We start from the raw sequence: 25,324 nt of genomic DNA, 5'->3' as shown, positions 1-25,324 counted from the left end.
TAGTCAAACTTGAAGAAACAGAAAGTAGGTGCTGGTTTCCAGGGGCTGAAGGAAGAAATAGGACTTGTTCAATGACTATGGAGTTTCAATCTTGCAAGATGAAAAAGTTCTAGAGGTCTGTTGCACAACAATGGGAATATACACTGAGTGGCCAGATTATTATGACCACCTCATATTTGTAGGCAAATTAGCTATAATTTTGTGCTGAAGTTGCTAGAGGGCCAGACCATTATAAACAGGGAAGCAGGTTGTTTACCCCTACAGTAGAAGTGATTTTTTTTTTCTGAAGATATGGGTAAACAACGTGATTTAACAGCCTTTGAACGTGGGATATATATATACTGTATGTAACACTGCTGAACTGTGTAGGGAGCAGCTATAGGGTTAAGCCTCAGACTGACCTGTTGGCAAAGCCACAAACAAGTCCTAGCTTAGAAGGCACAGCCCCCTTAGCATAATTAGGCTTGACCTTATGACACTCCCTAGATCTTATCTGGGTAGCTAATGGGCTGTGGGAGGTGCAGCAATTGCTGCCAAAACAAGTGAAACTCACAAGAACATTGTAATTATGGTGACCACTACCTTGTTTACCTCTGGCTATAAAATAAAGGCTCAGCTTGCTGTCTGGATCTCTCTCTGTGGCCTCAGCCAGGCACAGGAAGATCTACCTAGACCAGTGATGGCGAAACTTTTGAGCTCGGCGTGTCAGCATTTTGAAAAACCCTAACTTAACTCTGGTGCCGTGTAACATATAGAAATATTTTGATATTTGCAACCATAGTAAAACAAAGACTTATATTTTTGATATCTATTTTATATATTTAAATGCCATTTAACAAAGAAAAATCAACCAAAAAAATGAGTTCGTGTGTCACCTCTGACACATGTGTCATAGGTTCGCCATTACTGACCTAGACCCAGCTTATTCTCTTTGTCTTTTCTACATCCTTCGCCACCCCCCCTCAGGCTCACCAAACCCTTAGCTGAGCTGGCATGGCACAGAACTGTATACTTAGAAATGGTTAAGATGGTAAATTTTATAATGTATGGTTTTATGACATTTATTTATTTATTTTTAAATTCTTTATTAGTTAAGGTATTACAAATGTGTCCTCATCCCCCCCCCCATTAAACCCCCATCCTCCCCCCACACACACACACACACTCATGCTCTCATCCCCCTGTTGTCCGTGTCCATTGGTTTAGCTTATATGCATGCATACAAGTCCTTTGGTTGATCTCTTCCCCTCTCCCCCTCCCTCCCCTACTTTCCCTCTGGGGATTAATAGTCTGTTCACTGTTTCTCTGTCTTTGGATCTGTCCCTGTTCATCAGTCTATGTTGTTCTCTATATTCCACAAATAAGTGAAATCATGAGTTATTTATCTTTCTCTGACTGGCTTATTTCATTTAGCATAATGCTCTCCAGTTCCATTCATGCTGTTGCAAAAGGCAAGAGTTCCTTCTTTTTTACCGCAGTGTAGTATTCCAATGTGTAGATGTACCACAGTTTTTTAATCCACTCATCTGTTGATGGGCACTTAGGCTGTTTCCAAATCTTAGCTATGGTGAATTGTGCTGCTATGAGCATAGGAGTGCATACATCCTTTCTGATTGGTGTTTCTGGCTTCTTGGGATATATTCCTAGAAGTGGGATCACTGGGTCAGATGGGAGTTCCATTTTTAATTTTTTGAGGAAACTCCATACTGTTCTCCACAGTGGCTGCACCAGTCTGCATTCCCACCAGCAGTGCAGAAGGGTTCCTTTTTCTCCACATCCTCTCCAACACTTGTTGTTTGTTGATTTGTTGATGATAGCTATTCTGACAGGTGTGAGGTGGTACCTCATTGTCGTTTTGATTTGCATCTCTCGTATAATTAGTGACTTTGAGCATGGTTTTTATACCATTTAAAAAAATAGCTTTCAATTTTCAATCTGGTCTACCCTCAGCTAGGTGCACCGTACCCACTCCACATATCCTGTCCCTTCCACTGACTCCCCACATGGCCAGGGGCTCTGATGCCCTTTCATATTCAAATAGAGGTGCCGATGAAAACAAACCAGAGGTGTGTGATACAGTGACATTTTAGCAGAGATCAGAAAGGCTTTCCCTGACCACTTGATATACAGTCCCCTCCACCCCCACCAACCATTATTCTTGATTGCTCTTGCCCTGCTTCATTCTTCTCACTAGTCAGTATACATCATTTCCTGACATGTGCTTATGTATTTGTCTCTTTCCACTAGAATGGAAAGTCAGAAGGTCAGGGATGCTTTCTATCTTTGTTTTTTGTATTTCCTATTGAGTCCCCAACACCAGAAAAGTAGCCAGCATTTAGTTTGTTTTCAGTAACTCAGAATCAAGAATGACGGCCATGTTCAAGAATAAAATTCAACCAAGTAAGTTTGAAGATACTGGCTTTAATAAAAAAATTCATGGATCAGGGAACATATCATTTAACAACTAGAAGGGTGCTCCAAAGAGTTGTACAAAATGGAAGATGTTTCCATGCAGAAAGAAAGAGGGATCTGAAGTTAAAAGAGCGGGTTACTTTCCCTTAGGAGAAGGCAGGGGGTCTTGTTGGGCAGACTACTTCACTAGCGTTGATCAGGAAATTCCAGACTAACTGGTTTAAAGTTTCACTCCTGGAAGAGACTGAATCTGCAATTAGGTTAGTTAGTAAGTTTTCGTTTGGTGGCGTGGCTTACCAAAGGTGAGTCCATTTTGGCCTGTTGTTCCATTTTATCAACAGTGACACTGAAGGTGTGTGGCACCCAGCCACCAACATGACTCCCAACCATCCCTGCCTCTGCTATTCATGTTCTTGTATGAGCCCCCCCCACAGTGAGTAGAGCTGACTGCCCTGTGGAAACAATGGCGGAAATGACAACATGTGACTCCTGAGCCTAGGTCATAACAGATGCTGTGGCATCCACCTCGCCTTCACCCTCGGATTACTCCTGGTGTCACGAGGACGCTCAGCAGCCTATGGACGGGCCCGCGGGAGAAGGAACAGTGCCCCTGCTGACAAGCAGCACCACTTGGGAGTGAACTGTTTTGAGAGTGAATTATCTTAGAAGCAGATCTCAAACCTTTCAAGCTTTCAGGCCAGAACCCCATGACTATGTTGCTCCCAAATTCCTGACCCACAGAAACTGTGTGATATAATACAAGTTTGTTTGGGGGTAACCTATTATGTCACAGTTGCCATGACCTCTGCTGGTTCTCTGCTGCACTTCTGCATTTGCTTTTCCTTCAGCTTAAGCCTCCATTCCTTCAGAGAGGTGCATGTCTTCTCTCGCTTCCATCAGGTCTCAGCTAAAATGCCATGCTATGCAGTTATACAGCAATGCAACAATGGATAACAAATACAGGATGTGCTTGAGATATCCAGGAGGTAGATGCAACTGGATGTAGCAACTGATTGGATATGAGGGATAAGAGACAGGAAGGAGTCAAAATGATTCTCCATTTATTGGTTTGTGTAATGAGTTTTCTGGATTTAGGGAAACAGGTTTGGGAAGAGATTATAAATACAGTTTTGGCCCTGCTGAATTTGAAAAGTCTAACGAATACCCAAGTGGAGTTGTCCAACATGCAGGCAGATGTACCATTTGTAACACAGAAGACAGATCTAGACTAGAAAGTAAGATCTTAGAATCAGAGCCAGCTGTACAATTTCCAGGGCCCAGTGCAAAATGAAAACGCAGGGTCCCTTGTTCAAAGACTGCATGACATCCTTCAGCTGCCAGGGCCCCCTCCCACCAATCTGTAGCACTGACAGACCATGCTCTGGCTGAGGGTAGGGAAGTTGAGCCAGGTATCTCCTCTTCTCATGGACTCTATGCTCCAAATTACAGTGGAAGAGCAACATCCAAGAGATTGGCACTTCCCTGCCAGGATGCACAGGAATGGGGGATGGGTAAGAGACTCATCTCCACTGAGTCACTTCTGGGTACCCCGTGACACTGCCAGTCTAGGGCAGGGACAGGTGCCACCATGCCCCAGCCTAAGATACCATGGGTACATACACATGAACTTAACCTTCCCTGTGCCCTTGCCCAGGTCCCCCCAGGCCCTGGTGATCCTGGTCCTGAGTGGGGCAACGGGGAGGATGGGTAGGGCTGAGGTGCCAGGGAATAGGGGAGCTGGCGCTGAGAACCCACCCCAAGGAGGCAGGACTGCATGTGAACTCACACAAGCTCTACTGTCTCTTTGAATTTCACTTACAAAATAAAATTCAAAGGTGACATTATTAAGAATTTCAAGCCAGCAACCACAGAGTATTAAGACCCCAAGCATTAAGCCTTTTTTTGTGTAGGACCCTGTGTGAATGCGATGTTTGAATGCCTATGAACCTGGCCTTGCTTGGGATAGTCAAGTTCTATGCCTGAATGAGTTTAAAAGGGGCCCAAGGACTGAAACCAGAGAAACACCAAGATTTAAGGAATGGGCAGAGAAAGCACATCCTGTGACCAAATGAAGGAGACCAATGATAGAGGAAATACTTGGCCTATGATCTCTGACTTGGAAAAGCTTTGCAAATCCAATAACCTGGCCACATATTAAGAACATTTTATTTCACAAACTATTCATGATATAACTGATATTTTTTAGGATCATAGGTGTGGTTCTTACAAAGGCCTATTACCTTGATTATTTTTGAAGCATATATTACTTGGTTAAAAAAAATGCATGAGAGAAACTGCAAGAAAAAAAATGGCTTAAATGAAATTATGGAGTTTACTAATAATAGACTCACAGCTAATCTAAGTAAATAATTCACTTCCCTTCCAGCCACCTTTTTACATAAGGCCAGCAGAGTCTGTCTGCAACGTTTATCAAGCAAGAAAAAATGTAAACTCTAAAATCTGTGAAGAATTTTAGATGACTCACTGAAACCTGTTGCAAAGTCGACCACAGGAGTTTTCTAACTACTAATTAACTTTGAGCGAAGTCTTAGGCCATAAACACCAGACCATTTGGTGAGAAAACTCTGGCTGGGAGTTGTTGAGCATTTGGGAGTTTGGAATTGGTAGGGAGGGTGTGTGTGTGTGTGTGTGTGTGTGGCGGGGGGGGGGGGGGGGGGGTTGTTTGTGCATGTGTTGTTGTTTTTTAAACGGATTTAGAAATGTCTTTGGAAGTGGTTTGTAACATGGCTAAGAACAGAGATTCTTAGCCATTCTTAGCCAAACAAGCTGCTTGGGTTTGAATCTCAGCCTTGCCACTTACTCTCTGTGTGATTTTAGATAAGTTACTCCATTGCCCTGAGTGTGGTAATGACTCCTAGGGTTGGTATGAGAATTAAATCACTGAATATAAAACATTTAGACCTGTGCCTCGCACATAAAAAGCACTGTATATGCACCTGTTAAATGAAAATAGTGAAAACAGACCACGTAACTAAAATAGCTCTGGGATTTCTATTACAGTAGGTCCCACCAGTGCTGGGAAAAGAGAGTTCACTAAAATAAAACATTTTTTGCCCTGACCAGTGTGGTCAGTTGGTTGGGTGTTGTCTGTACACCAAAAGGTTGCTGGTTTGATTCAGGTCAGAGCACATGCTGGTGTTGTCACTGGATCCTCAGTAGGGGGCTGTGCAGGAGGCAGCTGATCAATGTTTCTCTCTCACTCTCCTTCCTTTCTCTAATACATGCGCGTACACGTACGTACACACACACCAGTTTTTTCTTCTCATTTTTGTGTGTATTCTTCCATTTTTCCCTCCCCCCACCCACCTTCAAAATACTATATTGTTTTCTCTTTATATTGAAAGGAAATTTCTTTATTCAGAAAGTTTCCCTAAGAAGTAAGTATAGTGTTTCCTGGATATTTTCCTAAAAGCAATTTCCTCATGTCTTAAAATGCATATTCATGGCTGTTTTCCCAGTTATGATTCATCTCAATGTCTTATTTCTTTCACATAAAAACATCAAAAATATGTGTATGGGAAAATAAAATGCACAGAAGCTTTAGTGTTCTCATGATTATCATAATAATTCTGGTACTTCAGTGGAAAAAAATATAAAAAGTTTCAATGAGAAGTGTTAGAGAGACAATGACTATAACAAGAATTTCAAATAGAACTCTCCAGCCCTTTTGAGAAGTCAAAACTGACCCACCTAAATTCACCAGCCTTCTTGAAAGAAAGATCCACAGAAACATGATTCCAGGAGCCTGCAGTTCAAACTGCGCCCTGTGTGTTCAAAATAGAATCCCTTTGGACTTGTCCTATTGTTCCCTTTGGTCTTCAGGAATGCATTCTTTTACTCTGTGCCTCAATCTTATTTCAGCACCTTATTTCCTCGGGTTATTATCGCTTTTCACACGACCTCGGAGTTTACCTGGTGGAGGTCTTGGTTTCCTCTGCCTTTCTGCCACGTAGGACTAAGCTTTACCAGGTCCTAAAGGGAGAGAGAACACTCAGTGATCATCTTCTGACCACGCCCTGTGCGTGCTCAGCGGGCGGGGCTAGGGGGCGCTTCTCTCCCTTCCTAACCTCACTTTGGGCGGAAACCCTTTTGTGAATATGCTTCTTTAAATCTCGCTCTTTTTTTTTTTCTTCTCGTGTTGCGTATCATCTACCATCTACGAGCTTTACCTCTTCCTCTGTCATCTCCCTCCCCACTTTCCCTACAGAAGATTCGTTTCCCCTTTTGAGCCAGAGACACGGATCCTTGAAGATCCTCCACTGGCTCCACGTCGCCTTTAAGCACCATTCAAACGGGCTCGCCTTCAAGGTTCCTCCCGCGAGCTGCGGCGGCGTTTTCCCCTCTGCGGTAACAGTGATCAAAGAAAGCAAGCCCCGCGCCTGTATGTACCTATGACCTTAGAACAGAAAGCTGCCGCGCCCGGGGGCCGCGTTGCAGAGCCGCGCACTCCCCCCGCGCGTGCTCCCGCCTCGCCCTTCCACCAGGTCACTAGCGTGCAGAAGGCGAGCGCCGACTACACCCTCTGCCTCCGGACTCTCCCTCTGCCTCCCGACTTCCTCCCGGGCGCCTAATAAGCGGGGGAAGGCGATCATTCCGCAGCAGCCTCGCCGCGCACTGGGCATGCTCAGTGGCGAGGGGTAGCCTTGGGCGCCGGGTTCGGGTCGGCGGCCGGATCGGCTTCCCGGAGCGCGGGCTGGGCAGGGCGCAGCGTCCCCGGAGCCGGGAGCCAGACCCGCCCCGCGGTCCCCACTCGGGCGCCCGGCCCACGACAGCTGCGTCGTTCGGGACCCGGGAGTCCCAACTTCGCGCCAAGTTCGGAGCCGCCTTCGGGGGCGCAATGATGACCAGGGACGTTCTGTTAGACCTGGAGCTGGATGAGGACGACGACGAGGATGGAGATATCGGTGAGCAAGGGGTTCCCATGGGGCGCCGGCGCGGGGCCCCGCGTCCCCGCCCGAAAGCCCGAGCCCACGCGGAGGAAGTTGGGGACCGCGCGTGGGCGCTGCGCCCGCCGCGGGGAGGCCTGCGGGGACCCTCGGCCGCTCCGAGGAGCGCAGGCGGGCGGGCGCCCGGGGCCGGGAGTAGGAAGCCCGAGCCGGCGTCCCGGGGGCCGCAATGCGGACGCCTCGGGCCGCCGACCGGGGTCGCCTGCGGGCTGCGCTGGCGGAGGCCGACGACCCCCGGGAAGGCCAGGGAGGCGCGGGGCAAGCAGGGGCCCCGAGAACAGACGCTGGATGGGAAGGGACGCAGCCCTGGAACAGTCACGGGAGGCAGGGGGACGCCGCTGCGTGCGGAAGTCTTGACTCAGAAACAACAACTTTTGGGTCATTTCCTCCGCCTTGAACCAGCGCTGGTGTTCTCCAAAGCCGGCGCTGGCGGCGAGCCTGTCGGTGGGGTGGGGGGAGTGGGTTCGGGCTGGGAGGACTGGGGTGTGACCGCCTGAATCCTCTTTGGGTTAAGGCGAATGCAGGGCTCTGGCGGGCAGGATTGGGGCAGGTGGAGCGGCCGGGGAACTGATTTGTGGCCGCGGACCCGCAGCCTCCTTTCATCCGCAGAGCCCGGGAGGTGATAATCAGAGGTGGAAGCCCTTAGGTAGGTGGACCGCAGGCATTTCCTACGAGTCCAGAAGGCCTCTGGAGCCTGGGGGGCGGGGCAAGCCCGTTCCTAATTAGAGTTAAAAATGCACAAAGTTATAAAAGGGGTGGAGGGAGAGCTGTTTAAAAGCTAACAAAAGGGTAGGAGGAAGCGGGGAGGGGATGGAGCAATTGGAAGGGGTAGGGAGAAAATCAGGTCTCTGAAGAGAACACTCAGAATGATGGAGACTGTGGGTCCCTCCCGAAGACTGGCAATTAAGTTACCTTGCTGGTCGGCGCCACAGGCTCCGCCTCGGTTTCCTGGATGCAGATCACTCTAAACATAACAGTTTCTGTTCATGTCTTAAAGTCCTCATCTTCTCTAATAACTTTAGAAAGTAACTTAATCTTAGGAGTTAGATGTGGCACCGCTAATTTATTTAGTTATTTTTTTATTTCTATTGCGATATAGTTGACATGTAACACTGTATAAGTTTAAAATGTACAGTGTGTTGGTTTGATTCCCATATATGGCAAGATGATTACTACCCAAGCCTTACTTAGCTAACACCTCCATCACCTAACATAATTACCATTTCTCTTTTTTTGCCGAGAACATTTAAGATCTCTTCTAGCATCTTTAAAGTATATGACACAGTGTTATGAACTATAATCACTATGCTGTGCATTAGATCTCCAGAACGTACTCATAACTATAAGTTTGACCAACGTCTCCACCCCCCATTGGGTTTCTATGAGTTTAGCTCTTTTAGATTTCAATATAAGTGCAGTATTTGTATTTCTATGTGTTATTTATTTCACTTAGCAAAATGCCTTCAGGTTCCATCCATGGTGTCACAAATGGCAAGATTTCCTTCTCTCTCATGGCTGAATACTGTTACTTTATATATCACACACACCATATCTCCATTCATCTGTAGCCAGACAGTTAAGTTGTTTTTATGAATCATCCTATCTAATAAAAGAGAAACATGGTAATTAGCATACGTCCGCTACCCTTCCCATTGGCTAATCAGGGTGATATGCAAATTAACTGCCAGCCAAGATGGCCCAGGCAGCCAGGCAGCTTGAAACTAACATGAGGCTTGCTTGCTTCAGTGATGGAGGAAACCAACGTTCCCTGCCTGCCTTGCCAGCCTCTGAGCTTGCAGTTTGAAACATAGTTACAAATACAGAAGCTAAACAAAACCCCAGAAACCTGCTTTCAGTGAGCCGGGATCTCAGAGCTGGAGTTGATACAGTGTTTCGATTATAGAACACAAACAAACCAGATACCTGCTTTCAGCAGCAGAGGCCTCAGAGCTGGAGTCAGAGCTAAAGCTGGCCCAGAATAAAAAAGAAAAAGAAAAAAAGGAGCGGTTGGGAGCTTCAGTCACCCGCCAGCCTGAAAACAGCCCTCAGCCCCTCACCCAGGCTGGCCAGGCACCCCAGTGGGGACCCCCCACTCTGATCCAGGACACCCTTCAGGGCAAACCAGCCGGCCCCCACCCATGCACCAGGCCTCTATCCTATATAGTAAAAGGGTAATATGCCTCCCAGCACCAGGATCAGCGGAGCTGCGAGGCCTCCTGGCATCAGGATCAGCATGACAGGGGGCAGCACCCAAAGCCCCTGATCGCCCTGCGGCTCTGTGTGTGACAGGGGGTGGGGCCACAACCTCCCTATCCACCCTGCTCTGTTCGTGACAGGGGAAGGCGCCCCAACCCCCTGATCAGCCCTGCTGTGTGCCTGATAGGGGGGAGCTCCCCAACCCCCTGATTGGCCCTGCTCTGTGTATGACAGGGTGCGGTGCCCCAACCCCCCCACCCCACGGGCCCTGCTCCGTGTGTGACGGGGTAGAGCCATAACCTCCCCATCGGCCCTGCCCTGAGTGTGACAGTGGCGGCGCCCCAACCCCCTGATCAGACCTGCTTTGTGGGTGATAGAGGGCGGCGCCCCAACCCCCTGATCCGCCGTGCTCTGTGTGTGACTGGGGTGGTGCCCCAACTCCCCTATCGGCCCTACTCTTTGAGTGACATTGGGGAGCTCCCCAACCCCCTGATTGACCCTGCTCTGTGCGTGACAGTGTACGGAGCCCCAACCCCCCTGATGGGCCCTGCTCTGTGCGTGACAGGGGGCAGTTCCCCAACCCCCTGATTGTCCCTGCTCTGTGCGTGACAGGGGATGGTGCCGCAACCTCCCTATCGACCCTGCCTTGAGTGTGACAAGGGGCGGTGCCCCAACCCCCCAATCGGCCCTACCCTGAACGTGACTGAGGGTGGCATCGCAACCTCCCAATCCGCCCTGCTCTATGCATGATGGGGCGGCGCCCCAACTCCCCAATCGGCCCTGCTCTGAGCCCGACCAGGGGCTGCTCTTAGGGATTGGGCCTGCCCTCTGCCACCCGGGAGCAGGCCTAAGCCAGCAGGCCGTTATCTCCCGAGGGGTCCCAGACTGCGAGAGGGCACAGGCCGGGCTGAGGGACCCCCCCCTCCCCCCTGAGTGCACAAATTTTTGTGCACCAGGCCTCTAGTCTATTATAATCACTGCTCATTTAAAAATTCATAGAAAGTGATAACTTGTTGATTAGAGACAAAGTGAATAGAGGGGATTTTACTCCATGGTTCAGCTTTACTTGTCATTCAGTTGAGAACAATTTATTAGGTATCCATCCTTATAGAGGGAGCAAGTAGTGTTTTCCTTTTGTATAGGAGAGAAAACTGAAGCTCACAGGTTGATCCGCCTGCTTCTCCCACAAGTAGTTCAAGTTCAAACCCAGGTTTTCTGATTTGCAAGACCTGCGTAGATTAATGCACTTTCCCTCTGGTGACTCCAGCTGTTAGATATAATGCTATTGGCAGGCTTTAGTAGTAAATGATGATTACATAAAAATATTCATAGGAGCAAACTTTAGAAAGTTATAAAATTAGCAGTCTGTTGCATTGGAAAATACTCTTGTTTATTATGGTGAAGTGTAACTGTTTATATTGAGTATGGTGAATAAATAATGGTAAAAACCCAAATAGAAATGAAAATAAAAAGGACACTCTGAGCTATGTTTGTCCCTCTGTGCCATTGGTACATCTCAGTTTAGAAAGAAAGCTAACTTGGTTTAGTCCGTGCTTGCATGATGAAGCATCATAAAATTCATCTTTTTATTTATAACTAGAGGCCTGATGCACGAAATTTGTGCAAGAGTAGGCCTTCCTTCTCCCAGTTTCTGGCACTGGCTTCCCTCTGGCACCCAGGACCTGGGCTTCCCACGCAGTCCTGGCTTCATCCAGAAGGTCGTCCAGAAGGACATCTGGTTTAATTAGCATATTATGCTTTTATTATAGATTACAGGTGTAATCTATGCTAGTTCTATCAAGTCAAACGGTAGATAAATTTAAGAAAAATTAAGTATCTTTGCCTCTCCTTCATCCTTCCCTCTATAGCAGTGGTTCTCAACCTTGGCTGCACATTAGAATCACCTGGGAATCTTTTAAAAATCCTGATTTCTGGGCCTCATCCTCCGGAAATTCTGTTTATTTGTTATGGGATGAGGCCACAGCATTAGTAACAGAATTTCTGGAGGATGAGGCCCAGAAATCAGGATTTTAAAAAGATTCCCAAGTGATTCTAATGTGCAGCCAAGGTTAAGAACCACTGCTCTATAGGCTACTGATATGAATACTTAAGTGTGTGTAGGGGTCAATTCAACATAATTTATGTCAGGCACCAAATATCACTTAAATATGTCTCAGCAATTTTTGGTTATTACATACATTTAAAGTGGGTTGCAGTGGTTTTATATCAAGAAAAAATGTTTACCATACCAATGGAAAGTTGATGTCATTGTAACATAAGCCTTTCAAAAGGTTACCAGAAGTAGGCTGATAGTGTACAGACTTTTATGAAATAACTGTAATTTCCAACTGTGGGAGAGGAGACTCTGGTGAAATGAAGATTATAAATTTAACCTCTGCCTCTAGTTTTGTAATGCAGGGCTGTGTTAAAGCTGTTGGCTAACGTATTTTCCCTAGTACTTGATTGTCACTACTAATAGCTGTATAATAATTTAAACCTACTCAGGTCCAGAAAATTTCTATGAAATCTCTCTATAGTGTTAACGGTATTATTCAGAACAGAAGAGTTATTTTGATATAACTTCCTAGAGAAAACACATCTACCATCAGCTAATTTAGGAGAGGCAAAAAAGAAAAACAAACTTTGAAACTACATGTAGTCCCTGGTTACATGGTAGAGATATTTTACATGCATACATATGCCTTCTACTAGACTGGGATTTGAGGGCCTTTCTTTTTTTTTTTTTTTTTTAGTGAGTTCCTGCTTAGTTTTGAAAAATGTTCAGTATTTTAAGCAAAAAGATTTCTTCCTTGTTTGGCATGAACCAATCTAGAGAGTCAAAGATGGTACATCTTACCATGGGTATCTTTTCCATATTTGCTTAACTCGTGGCCACCAGACATTATTCCCAAAGATTTGCAAATGAGGCAACCTGTTGGCATGAGAGCACTTTTACAAAAGGCCACCTATTTCTCCATGAGCTTCAACAACCAACCACAGATGTTAATCCAGGATGTCGTGGTGGGAAATACGTGGCCTGCAGCCCTGTTGCGCTGGTGCTCCTGGAGATCACATGCTGAGGCAGCCTGTGTGTGCCTGGTGTGTGGAAGAAGCTCTGTGGCTGCCGTGCTCCCAGGAGCACCCTCCGCCACCCCCAAGTTAATCGGAATCGAATCCAACATCTCTACCCGTTGATGTAGAAAGTGATGGAAACATCTTTTGTAGCCAGAATGTAGCTATTGTATTTAAGGCAGATTTAGTATGCCGTTTTGTTTTGTTTCTTGCATGTCCATGGTTCAGACTTCACTGAGAGAGGAAAGGTGTTCTTAAAAAAAGGGGGGGGGGGCTACAGAAACAGGTCACATAGTTCAGGCAAAACGTCTTTGGTGTAGTTTTGGCTGTTGTGCACTCCCAGGCTGCTTATCGAAAGCATGTACTGTCTGATCCCCACAGCTAATTGTCATGTCGCTGGGGCGGGCGGGTTGGGCAGAGGCCCATTACCTCTTAAAAATGATGGTTCAGCCGTACCTCTCAGTTTTTATTGGCTCCCTTTTCTCTGTCTTCCCACACAGTCTCTATCCCCTTACTACCTATGATATGTTTTGTTTTTAATCCTCCCTGGAGGTTATGCTTTTATTCATTTGACAAAGAGAGAGAGAGAAAGAAGAGAGACATGATATGAGAAACATCCATCTATTGGTTGCCTCCTGTAAGTGCCCCAACTGGGGATTGAACCAACAACCTAGGTATGGGCCCTACCAGGAATGGAACCTGCAACCTTTCGGTGCTGGGGATGACGCTACAACCAACTGAGCCACCTGGCCAGGGAGGGCCCTACTTTAGGTTTAATTGCCTGTAAATCTTGTCCTAGCTTCAGTTTTGCTTTATCAACATTAATTGAGCAAAGCTGCTGTGCCAGGTGCAGGGTTAGGTGCTGGGCTGGGTGTTGGTTGACTAAAGAGGCACCTCTTGGAGAGGTAGGGTCTCTGGAACCAGACATTTGCAGGAAGTGCCAGTATTGAGGTATATATACAGCCGTGGGCAGAGAATGGGAGACAGCTTCTCTGGAGGGATTAGTGGGCCAGGTGTTGAAGGACCGGGCAGGTGCAGTGGCATAGAGAGCAGGAGAGTCTGGAATTCCAAGCAGTCACCTGTGGTGGAAGGGAGCCGTCACAAGGCTGGGAAGGCAGGAGGGGGTGGCGCATGAAGAATCTTCCACATGTTTTAAGGATTGGGGATTTTACTGTGTCTGTGATTTGGAGTTCCTGAAAGGTTTCAAGGAAAGGAGTGATAGTGAATTTGCTCTTGGAAAGCACTCCCTGACAGTATGTTGGAAATGGATGGGAAAGAGATAATGGAGGTAAGCCTTTCGAGTAGTCAAGTTCAGAAATGCCTGCAGTGGCCATGCAATTAGAGATGAGTGAGTCTGAGAGCTTTTAAAAGATCCGCCATCTATAAGGCCTCAAGGGACTGGATGCTGCCAGCAGAGAGGAGATCTGGGTGAGGCTTGGACTGAAATTGAGTGATGAGGAGGAAAGTGGTGGCCAGAGGAGAAGGAGAACAGGTTTGCAGGAGGGGAGAATTTTTTCTTCTTCCAACAGGTCTTACACATGTCTCCTCTGCTTTGGCTCTGACATCTCCCTCCCTTGTAACAACCAGACTCACATCCTCGTTTCTCCAAGCCTGTCACAAACCCTGAAAGCTATTACTGATCCTCCTAGCCCAGGGGTGGGGAAGGTCTGGCCCTCAGGCCGTCTAAGGCCCATGAAATAATTTGGACTGGCCCTGCCGAGGCATTAGGGGTGAGTTAATTAAATGTTTGACCCAATGTAGCAGGCTAATTTTTAAGTTGATAATTTTGTATGGCCCTCCAATGATGATATAAATATCCAAACAGCCCTTGGCAGAAAAAAGGTTCCCCATGCCTTTGACCTAGCCCAAGGAGCCCACCAATGAATTCTCACACCCCTTATCTTTCTGTTCTACCCAATTAGCATTGACCTTGTTTTCGGTCTTTGTTGTTCATTATCTTTGCATTAATTATCCCCACAACTAGAGTATAAATTTCTTGGGGATTGGGACTAGGTCATTTGGGCTTTCTAAAGATCATGCAAAATACTTAAATCTTGTATAGTTAAAAGATTTTTTTTCTCTTCCTCACTGTCCTCTACATTGTAAGTTCCTTGAAGGCAGATGTCTGTGTGCGTTGTGTTCTAAGCTATGTCCCTGGTGTCTAGAATGGTGCTTGATATTCAGTAGAAGTCAAGCACATCATTGTTAAAGAATGCATAAATGAATTGCTCTTTTAAAATAATTTGATTAACATAAATGCTTAGGGGTTTTATGGCCCTAGTAGAATTCTCTTCTGTGGCATTTGAGATTCCCTTAGTCATCTGTTATAAAAATGTTGATACTCAGACCTAGCTGACCTTCAGTGCCTCACTATCTAGGGAAGAGGCGGATATGTGAATAGATAATTGCAGTAATCTGCAGTTAGTGCCGTAATCAAGATGTGTACCAGGGTCAGTCCTGGTACCAAGGAGAAAGTTCGCAATCTTGCTTTGGCAAATCCAAGGTAGTTCTACAGAGGCAGTTCCTGAGCCGGCCCTAGAAGGAATGAGAAGATAAGGCGGGAATGGGACTAGGACAAGGGAATGTCCTGAGCATTTTGAAATGCAGCATTTCTCAAAGAATAATCCTTGATGCCGCACTTGCCTTGTTTGCTAGGGCAAGGGGATTTTTTATATTTGAGAAAAGGTTATGTATATTTGAAAAAAGGTTCCCCACCCCCTCCTTTTTTTTTCCTATCGGTGATGACAGCTGAAAAAAAACAAAACCAACTGTCCTTGAAGTGTTTCTCTTTGAGCATAGTCAATTTGACTCTTTTTCATAACCTTTTGTTATTTTCAGTTTCAAATCCACAGTCGCAATTTATCTTCCAGGTTCTAACTCATGGGTCAGATAGTTACTTTCCAAGAGATTCCTTTTATAATTCTCCTGATTCTTTGGGTCTGACAAGTCAGCTCTAGAAGAGTAAAGGAGTTCCACTCACACCCCTTTCTTTTTTCTTGAGTGGCTGTGACAGTTCCATATGTAGATTGCTGTACATCTCATTTTTCTTTTAGAAGTCAAGAAATTCAGACTAAAAGCTCCTATGAAGGTTTATATCAGAGATACTATTTAAATGCCGAAATTCTTGAGGGGAGATTATAATATATTATTAAGTATCCCACAATCTAGCTTTAAAGGATGGTCTTGATCTCTCAAAGTGGAATCTGTGGCAGGCTGAATTAAAAGGATTATATTTTAATAAAAGTTTTCACCCTGGCTAATAATACTTTAGATTTTCTTCTGTTATCATACTTCTTAGTTGTTTTGTATTCCAGGCAATTGAATACATCTTAACAAAAAGCTGATAGTCTTAGAGGGTCAATAGGGCTATCTTACTGACCTCTGTACCCCACAGCTTGCATATCATAATGCTTTGCAACGTTATAAAAAACCCAACACTTAATATTGATACTAATTTCCTATAAGTTGCTGTGCTATCATAGACACGTCAAGAAATGAAAGAAACCATTAAACATTTAGAAACATTTAACATCAGAAGCCTTAAAAGCTAACTTTATATAGTAGCCCCTCAAAAAGCTACAGCCTGCATTTTTTAAAGTATTTTCTCTACAAAGAATCTTATCAGTTATACAAAAATCTGTACAGTTTTTATACTGAAACTAATATTGTGCTGCACTTGAATTCACATTCTTAGCGAAACGATGGCCGGAGCACACACACATTCCACACACATCACCACAGGGCAGCCTTTGGGTCGTTGTCGTCTTCCTCCTCTTCCTTTTCCCATCTTAAATGGTAATGGAGGGTTGGAAGCTGCTTGAGCTGCTTCTGATACAGTGCATTTAGGACTGGGCCTGGGGAAAAATCACTAGTTTTAGAACTGGAAAATATTCCCAATTACCTTCAGCCAAGGAAATGTACTTTCTCTTTTTTTTATGTTTCGAATGAGTGTTTAATGGTCTCCATTAAACTCTCTTAGAACATAAAAATCATCTAAAATTGCTCCAGTAATTAGTCTTCTTAACAGCAGAATGAGTATAAATAAAATTGATAATTTGCCCAAATTACTAGTAAACAATGCAGCCCCCCAAATTTTGATGACTCCCACTAAAGACAGAAGATGCAATCAGATGCACTTTTTATGGAGAGAACAATAAGAGAATATCAGCTCTTGAATACTCTTATTCTTTTAGACCAAGCATGTCGAACTTGCGGCCGGCAGGCCATATATGGCCCGCAAGTTTGACATGCTTGTTAGACACTATCATATTAAGCATAATATGATATATTTCAACCCAAGGACAGATAAAGAAGCAGCACACTAGAAAAATGTTTGCTTTTTTTCTGTACTTCTTGACTAATAGGTTACTCATATGTAAAGATGGAGACTGAGAATTTAGTAAATCAAGTGATTAAGTCATCATTACTTTTATTATTGCTTTCCTTTAGTTTGATCTTGCTTTGTAATACTGCAAGTGAAATTAATTAGCATTCATTCTAAGAAGCAGCCAGTTTAAAGAATACTGGCTGAAAAAGTCAACAATAAAATATTTTGGACGTGTACCAAAGAGCAATTCAAATACTATTCAGCCAAAACATCCAAAGAAATGTTTGCATGGAAGGCAAGGTGAAGGGTTAATAGGCAACTTTCTCTTCCATGGTATTTATTACTGCCCTGGCTACACATCTGAATACTAATTGAAAGAACTTGCTGCAGTAAGTTATTCAGTAGCCAAAAGTACAAATGAAAGAAAATGTATTCTTTTGTGAAGTCCAGATGTTGCTTTTATATTTAATGCTTTCAATCTAGGACATTGAAACTACTATTTCCCACATTGTTTTGAGATACAAATACTTGAAATTGGCGGGGGGAAAAAGGATATTGGTCTTTAAAATTCTCTTTTCTATAGTTTTGATTTTAACTTTGGCAGAACTTTAGCCAAGGGTCATAGGCATCTAAATAGATGTTCTTTCACAAAGTATAATTATGCAAATTATAGGTTTGTTTATCAAGCTTGTTTTATGTAAACTAAGATTGTGTTTACATAATTGAATTTGTTATGATTTCTCCAGACAGTCCATCTAGCTGTTTGTAAAACAGTCTTGGAACAGACACAATGATGGCTAAATTTTCCGTGTGTGGCATCATACAGACACACCTTAAGCACGCCCCTGCAACCCGACTTGTGCTCAGTTTGTAGGAAAAATTACCTCCTATTAAATTCTAAACAAAAATGATGCACCCTTCCCACATATAAAACGTTACTGTAAAGGTTTAGTTATTTATATTCTGATTGGAAACAGTTGTGTTCCTTATTCTATTTCTTTCTGTTACTTAGGAAACGAACCCTGAATGTTTAATGAGTGTAAAACGTAAGATGCTCTTTCTCAGAAAAAGAAAAACCAACCAATGAAACCCACCATTGTTTCCAAGTCATACAAATAGTAAAGAAACAGCGTTTCTTGGAGGGGGTGGGGTTAATCCCTAGGAGGATAGGAAAAAAAAAAAAATTAAAAGAAGAAAGCAGGAGTGAAGGCTGTGTTGATCTCAGCAGTGAGGAGGGAAAAGGAACATCTTGTTCTCAGAAGACTGGAATTTGCGTTAGACTAGTGGTTCTCAACCTTGGCTGCACATTAGAATCACCACCTGGGAATCTTTTAAAAATCCTGATTTCTGGGCCTCATCCTCCGGAAATTCTGTTTCTTTGTTATGGGGTGAGGCCACAACATTAGTAACAAAGAAACAGAATTTCTGGAGGGTGAGGCCCAGAAATCAGGATTTTATAAAGATTCCCAGGTGATTCTAATGTGCAGCCAAGGTTGAGAACCACTGCATTAGACTTTGTCACCTAGAATCGATCATCTGGGGCAAGTTTCTGGACTTCTCAGAGCCTGTTTTTCAGCCTGTGAGATGTCTGGAGGAGGCAAGGTGGCATAGGTAGTGCTGGCACAGCTTTTTCACTCACTCCAGGAGGGGCAGTTACAATTTTACCATCCTAATGAATTCTTGTATTTAAACACAGTCATGGGAACAGTTACTCAATCTCAGCGAGCTCTAAGTCCTTCCCCTGCCGTCTGGCGTCGCTCTGGGTCACGCTGTGTGTCTGGTTAAGGATGATCATGGCAGTGGCTGTTCTGTAGACATGTGTATTTAAAGATAAAGGATTTGAAGAATAGCATGTTGCTTCTGTAAATAGATAATTACTGTGTTTCCTGTACCCTCGCAGATCTTCAGACCGACTGGGTTCTCCAAATTCCAGGAAACCTATTTTAGGGGGAATCTTGGCAAGAGGTCCTGGGGCTTATCTTTCCAATAAATGGCTCATAAATGTAGGGATTGCTTCCATTAGAGGCACCTGTGGCCTATCTCATTCTCCTAATTGCTGCCAGGCAGTTGTAACCAAAGTCTGTGTGCTCCCCTGTGTCATCCTAGCATCAAACGCACAAAAAATGAGCAAGGAGACAAGTAAGAAGTAAATAGCTTTTATTGCAAATTGAGCCTTTAGAATATGACAGGAGAAGAGAGGAGAAGAAGGTTAATGGTGAGATTCTCAGGGCTCAGGGTTCTCCGTGATTCCATTGTCACCACTGAATGGTGGAAACTTGGAGGATCATTCAGAGAGTTCACTGTTCACTGGAGGGAAGGCAGTTGCGAGGCACGCGAGGGGAGTGTTCTTTGACCTGATATTAAAAACCCGTTTGACTTTGACAACCTTCCCTCCATCCCCTTCCCAGGTTTTGACCATTGTGTATGCAGGCAGCTCACTTTTGGCACCTCTTCTCTAAGTGTCTTCAGAATTGGAGATGATCTTGGGTCTCTGAGAGAGGACCTTCTCAGCTACCTTATTATCCTGCACACCCAAACCCCACTCTCCGAGGGCTGTGAGGTACTTTGGGAATCTGCACCCCCTTGGGTCTGGAGGGGTGAAGGAGAGAGTGGGTCCTTCCTTTCTCTCCCTGTGGGGCCCCATCTTTTCCTCCCCAAGAGCCGTAGATAAGTGTAGGTCTGAGGGATCAGGTGACAGTGACCTTTTCTTGAGGTTTGGATTTGCAGATGAAAACCTGAATTTGATTAGCGGTATGTCTCCTGGAGATTGAAGTAAAAAGAGGGCTCCTCCCTGTGTTGAAAGATGAACTTCATCCGCCTGCTGCAGGTAGCCTCACCTCAACTGGGCCAGGGTGTGGGCCAGCATCCTGTGGTGAGGAAGAAAGGGACCCTCTTCTGGCCTGTGGTCCTTTTTATCTATCCCAGGTCAGCTCCTTTTCCTGCTCTTCATCTGTCTCTGGAGAGTCCTTTATCCTTCCTCTGTCCCAGTATTACCATTGAACACCTAGCCTGCTTCTTCACAGAAACGGAGAGCACCCATATTCAGGAGCATCAGACCTAAGGAAAGTGAGACACTGCTTTCCCTTTGGGCAGGAGACAACAAAGGGAAGGGAAGAAGGCTTTTATCCCCAGATCTGGTAGAATTTAAGGTCTTTGCTGTATAGTTAAGCCTTCCATTGAAGTGACTTTTCAGTAAAAACCAAAATTCCATTCTTCATGACTGCACTTAGAATTGCAGTTCTTGTCATCCAGGGGTTCAGCCTGGGCTCCGTTCAGAAGATTGCCTGACTGTCTTGTAATTCCTGCTTCCATTTAAATTGAAACAGTATTCAGTACCCACCGGGTCTGTGCTTCTCCAACCCGCACAACGCAGCTTACAGAACACAGGAGACGTGAACTTTCTAGCGGCCTTGTCATCAGCTGTAAGGGTAAGCGACACAGCACATGACTTTTTTTTTTTTTAATATATTTTACTGATTTTTTTACAGAGAGGAAGGGAGAGGGATAGAGAGTTAGAAACATCGATGAGAGAGAAACATTGATCAGCTGCCTCCTGCACACCCCTAACTGGGGATGTGCCCGCAACCCAGGTACATGCCCTTGACTGGAATCGAACCTGGGACCCTTCAGTCCGCAGGCCGACACTCTATCCACTGAGCCAAGCCGGTTAGGGCAGCACATGGCTTTTGAGCCACGGGGCAATCATGGTTTTCCTGAGAGGTACAGTTCTCTGAACTGTGGCTACAGGCTTGTTTTACACTCCAAAATACTTATTTGAGGCGTTCCATCACAATCTCTACTTACTTGGCACACACAGAAACGTCCCTTTGAAAGCTGACTGTGGAAATTCCTTCATAAATCAGGTCTATTGCCCTTTTAAAACCTCATGTGCATAGAGATTTAATTTAGCGTAGAGCCCTGGATTGATCTTGTCTCACAATCTTTATTCATTCAATATTTACGGAAGACCTCCTGTGGGTCATTTTAGAGTTTGAGGATCCCAAATCAGGCATAGAGGACCCTGTTTTCATTGGAGCTTGTATTCTAATAAGTGATAAAATAAATCAGAAATGCATGCTGAAGTTCATTCATTTCCCCCATGTCTACCCAGCACCTTCTGTGTGGCAGGCATTGTGCTCAGCACTAGGTATTTAGCAATACACAAGGCAGAAGCAGCCTCTGCCCTTGACGAGTAGGCAGACTGGCAGAGCAGGCAAATGTGCCAACAGACTACCAGCAAATTATACTTGAAGATTGTGAAAAAGGAGACTGAACCAGGATAGCACTGCTGAGAACAGAACTTGTCTGTATCCAAAGCCAGGAGGGGCCCTCACCTGGGGATGGCTAACCAGTGCAGCTGCTGTTTTCATAATTTTAACAATAACATGGCCTTCGATTCTTGAAAAAGCAGGTCTATGAGAAGGCTCAAGGTGTACATTAGATTCATGTGTAAAACACTGCAAATGGTTTTAGGCTCACAATTCCAGCTCCATTGGGAGCTTTGTTTATATTGATTCCTACAGCTATTAATGCACCTTGCAAAGATGAGCAGGTAGCATTGTTGCTGTATGGTCGTATGCCCCTTTATTTCTTGGAAGATGGGCTGAAATATTAGTCCTGAGTAGGGAAGGACCAAAACTTGGCAGGTCATTTCCAGTTCCCTTTATTCTCCCTTTGTAACTCAGTGTAGCACCATCTTCTCCCTTCCTTGCGTTAAAGGAGGAGCTGAGAGGTTGGGCCTGAGCAATCTGTGCAGTTGCCTTGAGTTGACAAAGGAGGAGGAAAGAGGAATGAAGCAGGTCCACCTGTTCCCTGCACTCCACCTTTCCTTTCGCGCTGGAAAAGGGCAGGGAGCTAGGAAAGAGCCGGTTTCCTGGATTCTCAGCCAGGAACTGGATCTTTAGTCTTCCTGCCATGCTGCTGAGGGGTGTGACTCATTCCGGTCGGAAGTGACTGGCATTAGCTGGGAGTCATAACCAAGCCCCTAGACATGAATCAGAATGTGTGTGAGCATGGAAAAGCCCCACACGCACTCTGACCTGCTCCACCAAGGATTTTTCCCTTTGAGAAATCCTGATATTAAGTAGTGTATCTCCCTTCCCCTCCACACACACCCCTTATCTAAGGTTTTACTTTACATGTTTTCAGTTATCCACGGCCAACCACGGTCTGAAAATATTAACTGGAAAATTACAGAAATAAACAATTCATAATTTTTAAATTGTGCGCCATTCTGAGTAGCATGAAATCTTGCTCTGTCCCACCCAGGCCATGAATCATCCCTCTCCCCAGCGTGTCCACGCTGTATGTGCTCTCTGCCTTTTAGTCACTTAGTAATCTTAGTTTATCGATTGGTGATGAGAGAGAGAACATATAATTTTTATAACAGTAGTATATTGTTATAATTTTTATATTTATTAGTTATTGTTAATCTCATACTGTGCCTAATTTATAAATTAAATTACATAGGTATGTATATTTAGGAAAAAACATGGGGTATATATATATAGGGTTCAGTACTGTCTGTGGTTTCCGGCACCCATAAGGGTCTTAGAACGTATCCCTCATGGATAAGGGGCTGGGGGGTGGCAGGGCCACTGTACTAGAGAATCCCTCTCAGAATGCCTTCCCTGTGAAGAGCCAGAGTACCTGGCAGCAGAGTGATGTGGAAGATGCAAATGAAAACTTTTGTTTCCAGTTGATAGGGCAGAAGGAAATGGATACAAATTCTGTTTTCATTACTATTTTAAAACCCTGTTAGTTTTCCATGTTAGGATCTTTTACCCATGACTGAATCTATGAGGCAGTATGACTATATTATTAAACTTCTTGTCATAGCCATTACATCAAATTCCTTCCAAATTGGGTATATTTTCTTTATAAATGCTGTTGAGATCAAGTATACCAGATACTACCGTTAACCCTTTGCCATGATTTTATCTGACCACTCTATTCCTATTAATATTTATGTAGTCCGAGGGTATTTTTTAATATTTAAAAGTCAGATTTTACATACCATAAAACACATAGTTAATCATTTCATTTGGTAAGCTTTGTATAACTTCGGCCTTTCAAGTCAAGCCTTCTCCCCACGCTCCAGATGTCACACATGACTTCTACTACCATAAATTTGTTTGGCCTGTTCTTGATCATAATATAAATGGGATCATATAGAATGTAGTCTTCTGTGTGCCTGACTTCTTTCCTGTAGCATAATCTTTTTGGAGATTCATCCATGTTGATTTGATTACGAGTAACAACCCAGGCTGTTGTATCTGTAAGAATATCTGGGAAAATATTTTTAATTAAATCCTGAAGTATTATATCTCTCATTGATAGCGAACTAATAATCCTTAACCTTTTAATTCTATTTTTACTTTAAAGTCAAGTATTTTTTTTTGGTCTTAGTTATTTTTGTAATCTCTTTAGCAGCTCACACAATGCCTGGCCTATAATAGGACATTAGCAAATGTTTTCTTAAGCTGGAAGGGATGTGTGTGAGAAAATGAGCTCATCTCACTTTACAGAAATTCAGATTTTAATTGCCCAGCTGTGACTGGGAAACCATACTGCACATTCATTCTGAGCACCGGTCCACCGGCGGCTTCCTGGTGAGGGTGAGACCACTCCGGACTGGTTGGCGGACGCCTTCCTTCTGCGTAAGGAGCTCAAGTGTAATACTTCGTTTGCCAAAAGGTCAGCTCTTATTGCTGTTTTCTATCAGTAAAAGTTTTCTAAACAGATATTATGAGCCTCATGTGGTAACCGAAGAGCTCTGAGAACAGAAAAGTAGGTGGTGACCTATCCAAAATGAAGGAACGATTCCATGTTGATGCAAGACATTACATTCCAAAATATTTGTTCAAGCACATGGGTTCCAAGTTCCCAGAGAAGGTACTGACGCTGACAGCGGTTTCCCTTAAGGGTGACTCATGATTTCTTGAGTCTGGTTTCCACTATTAGTCATCTTCACGGCTCGGACTAAAGCAGGCGTTCAGACTCTGCCTGGACTCCAGCCCCCCCAGACCCCACCCCCTCCGTGATTCCCATCTCTTGGCTTAGCCACACAGCGTCTCTGGAACCAGTTCTGACTCCAGGCAGGAGGGATTTTAAAATTCTGCATTTAGCTATTGATTCAGCATTCACCTTGTGTTTGTGTTTCAATTTTGATAATTTGGCTTGTCCTCCCCCCACCCCCCATTTGCCCAGATTCTTTTCTCAGAAATATGCTCAGGACCCTGGTGTCTTTACTCCTCAGGCCCTGTCTTCCTCCTGTGAGTCTCCTCATTGCTCTCATGCCTGGAGATGCAGTCCTCCCCTCCGTGGCCCTACCTGTCCATGCCCCCCACCCCACAACCTATAACAGACCCAGATAATAGTCTGCTTGTGTCCCCAGATTGAATAGCATGAACTGTACCTCTGCTCCCTTCTCCAACTGCTCTACCAGTTGTACCTTAAATCTGGGCCCTGCTTTGTCATCAAAGTGTCGTATTTACTTTCACTCCTTCATTAGTCATGCCCTGCTGGCTGCCTAGCTGTCCGAGAGTGAGAGTGGGATTGGGTTTCCTGCAGTGAGAGATGGGAGACTTAAGCCTGGCACCTGAGAAAGATCAAGTGTTTACTGGAATGTGGGGAAACAGCCTGGAGGGCACACCGGTCGGTGCCTGGCAGTGAACTTCTATTCTCAGTCGGTTCCCCAATACCGAGAAGTGACCTGCTTGAGCAGCGGGACGTCCCGCAGAGCTAGCTCTCAGCAGCCCTCACAACACTTACGGTTGTGGCTGTCCGACACTCCTCCCTAGTTTCCAATATGGAAACCAAATATTTTTCTCACTCGTGTGCACACACAGCTTGAAGAAAAGACTCCTGTTCAGAATTTCCCATGTTTGAAAATGCTTTGGGAATCTAAAAAGTTGAGAACCACTCCTGGCTGTTCCCTTCCCTGGCTGACCTGGTGGCGTTCCTGGACTCGCATGCCTGTGTGTTCCCACTTTCCTTGGTGACCACATCCTCTCCCAGGTGGCTTCCCCTGGCTCCCGCACTGGCTTTCTTCCCGGGACGCTAGGTCCACTCTGGAGGCAGGCCTCCTTCCTCCCAGGCAGCCGCAGCCCGGCCAGGTCCTGGGTCTGTCCTGAGCCAGAGCCTGGCTGTCTTTGGGAGCAGGAGAGGCTGTATTAAAGGGAAGGCGGGGAGAGGCTCTTGTCTGCCTTAGGAAAGGGGAATGAGCTGTGGTGAAAGCGCAGGCCAAACAGACCTAACCGCGTTGTGCCAGAACTTAGAAGGCATCTGGTTCAAAGTGTAACTTGGGGGAGAGGGGAGCAAAAAATGCTGTGGCCAGTGGAGCTGTGGG

At 45.0% G+C, this 25,324-nt stretch overlaps 1 protein-coding gene across 4 annotated transcripts in view; it reads left to right on the top strand.

Moving 5' to 3' along the window:
* Window positions 1-6,609: 6,609 nt before the first annotated feature.
* The window catches only part of ANO6 (anoctamin 6), a 192,175-nt gene continuing 173,460 nt past the window's right edge, over window positions 6,610-25,324 (top strand). For 2 of the 4 annotated variants that reach the window (XM_036300891.1, XM_036300888.1), the window contains exon 1: window positions 6,614-7,337. In XM_036300891.1, the coding sequence (XP_036156784.1) occupies window positions 7,308-7,337 (30 nt within the window). In that variant the 5' untranslated portion in view covers window positions 6,614-7,307. Of the gene's footprint in view, window positions 7,338-25,324 lie in introns of all 4 variants that reach the window. The other 2 variants (XM_036300887.1, XM_036300889.1) reach the window with 2 other exon arrangements.

The sequence above is a fragment of the Myotis myotis genome, unplaced genomic scaffold (genome assembly GCF_014108235.1).
Source record: "Myotis myotis isolate mMyoMyo1 unplaced genomic scaffold, mMyoMyo1.p scaffold_m19_p_3, whole genome shotgun sequence".
Lineage (NCBI taxonomy): Eukaryota > Metazoa > Chordata > Mammalia > Chiroptera > Vespertilionidae > Myotis > Myotis myotis.
Note: the sequence above shows the minus strand (reverse complement) of the source record. Positions and strands in the feature narration are given on the sequence as shown.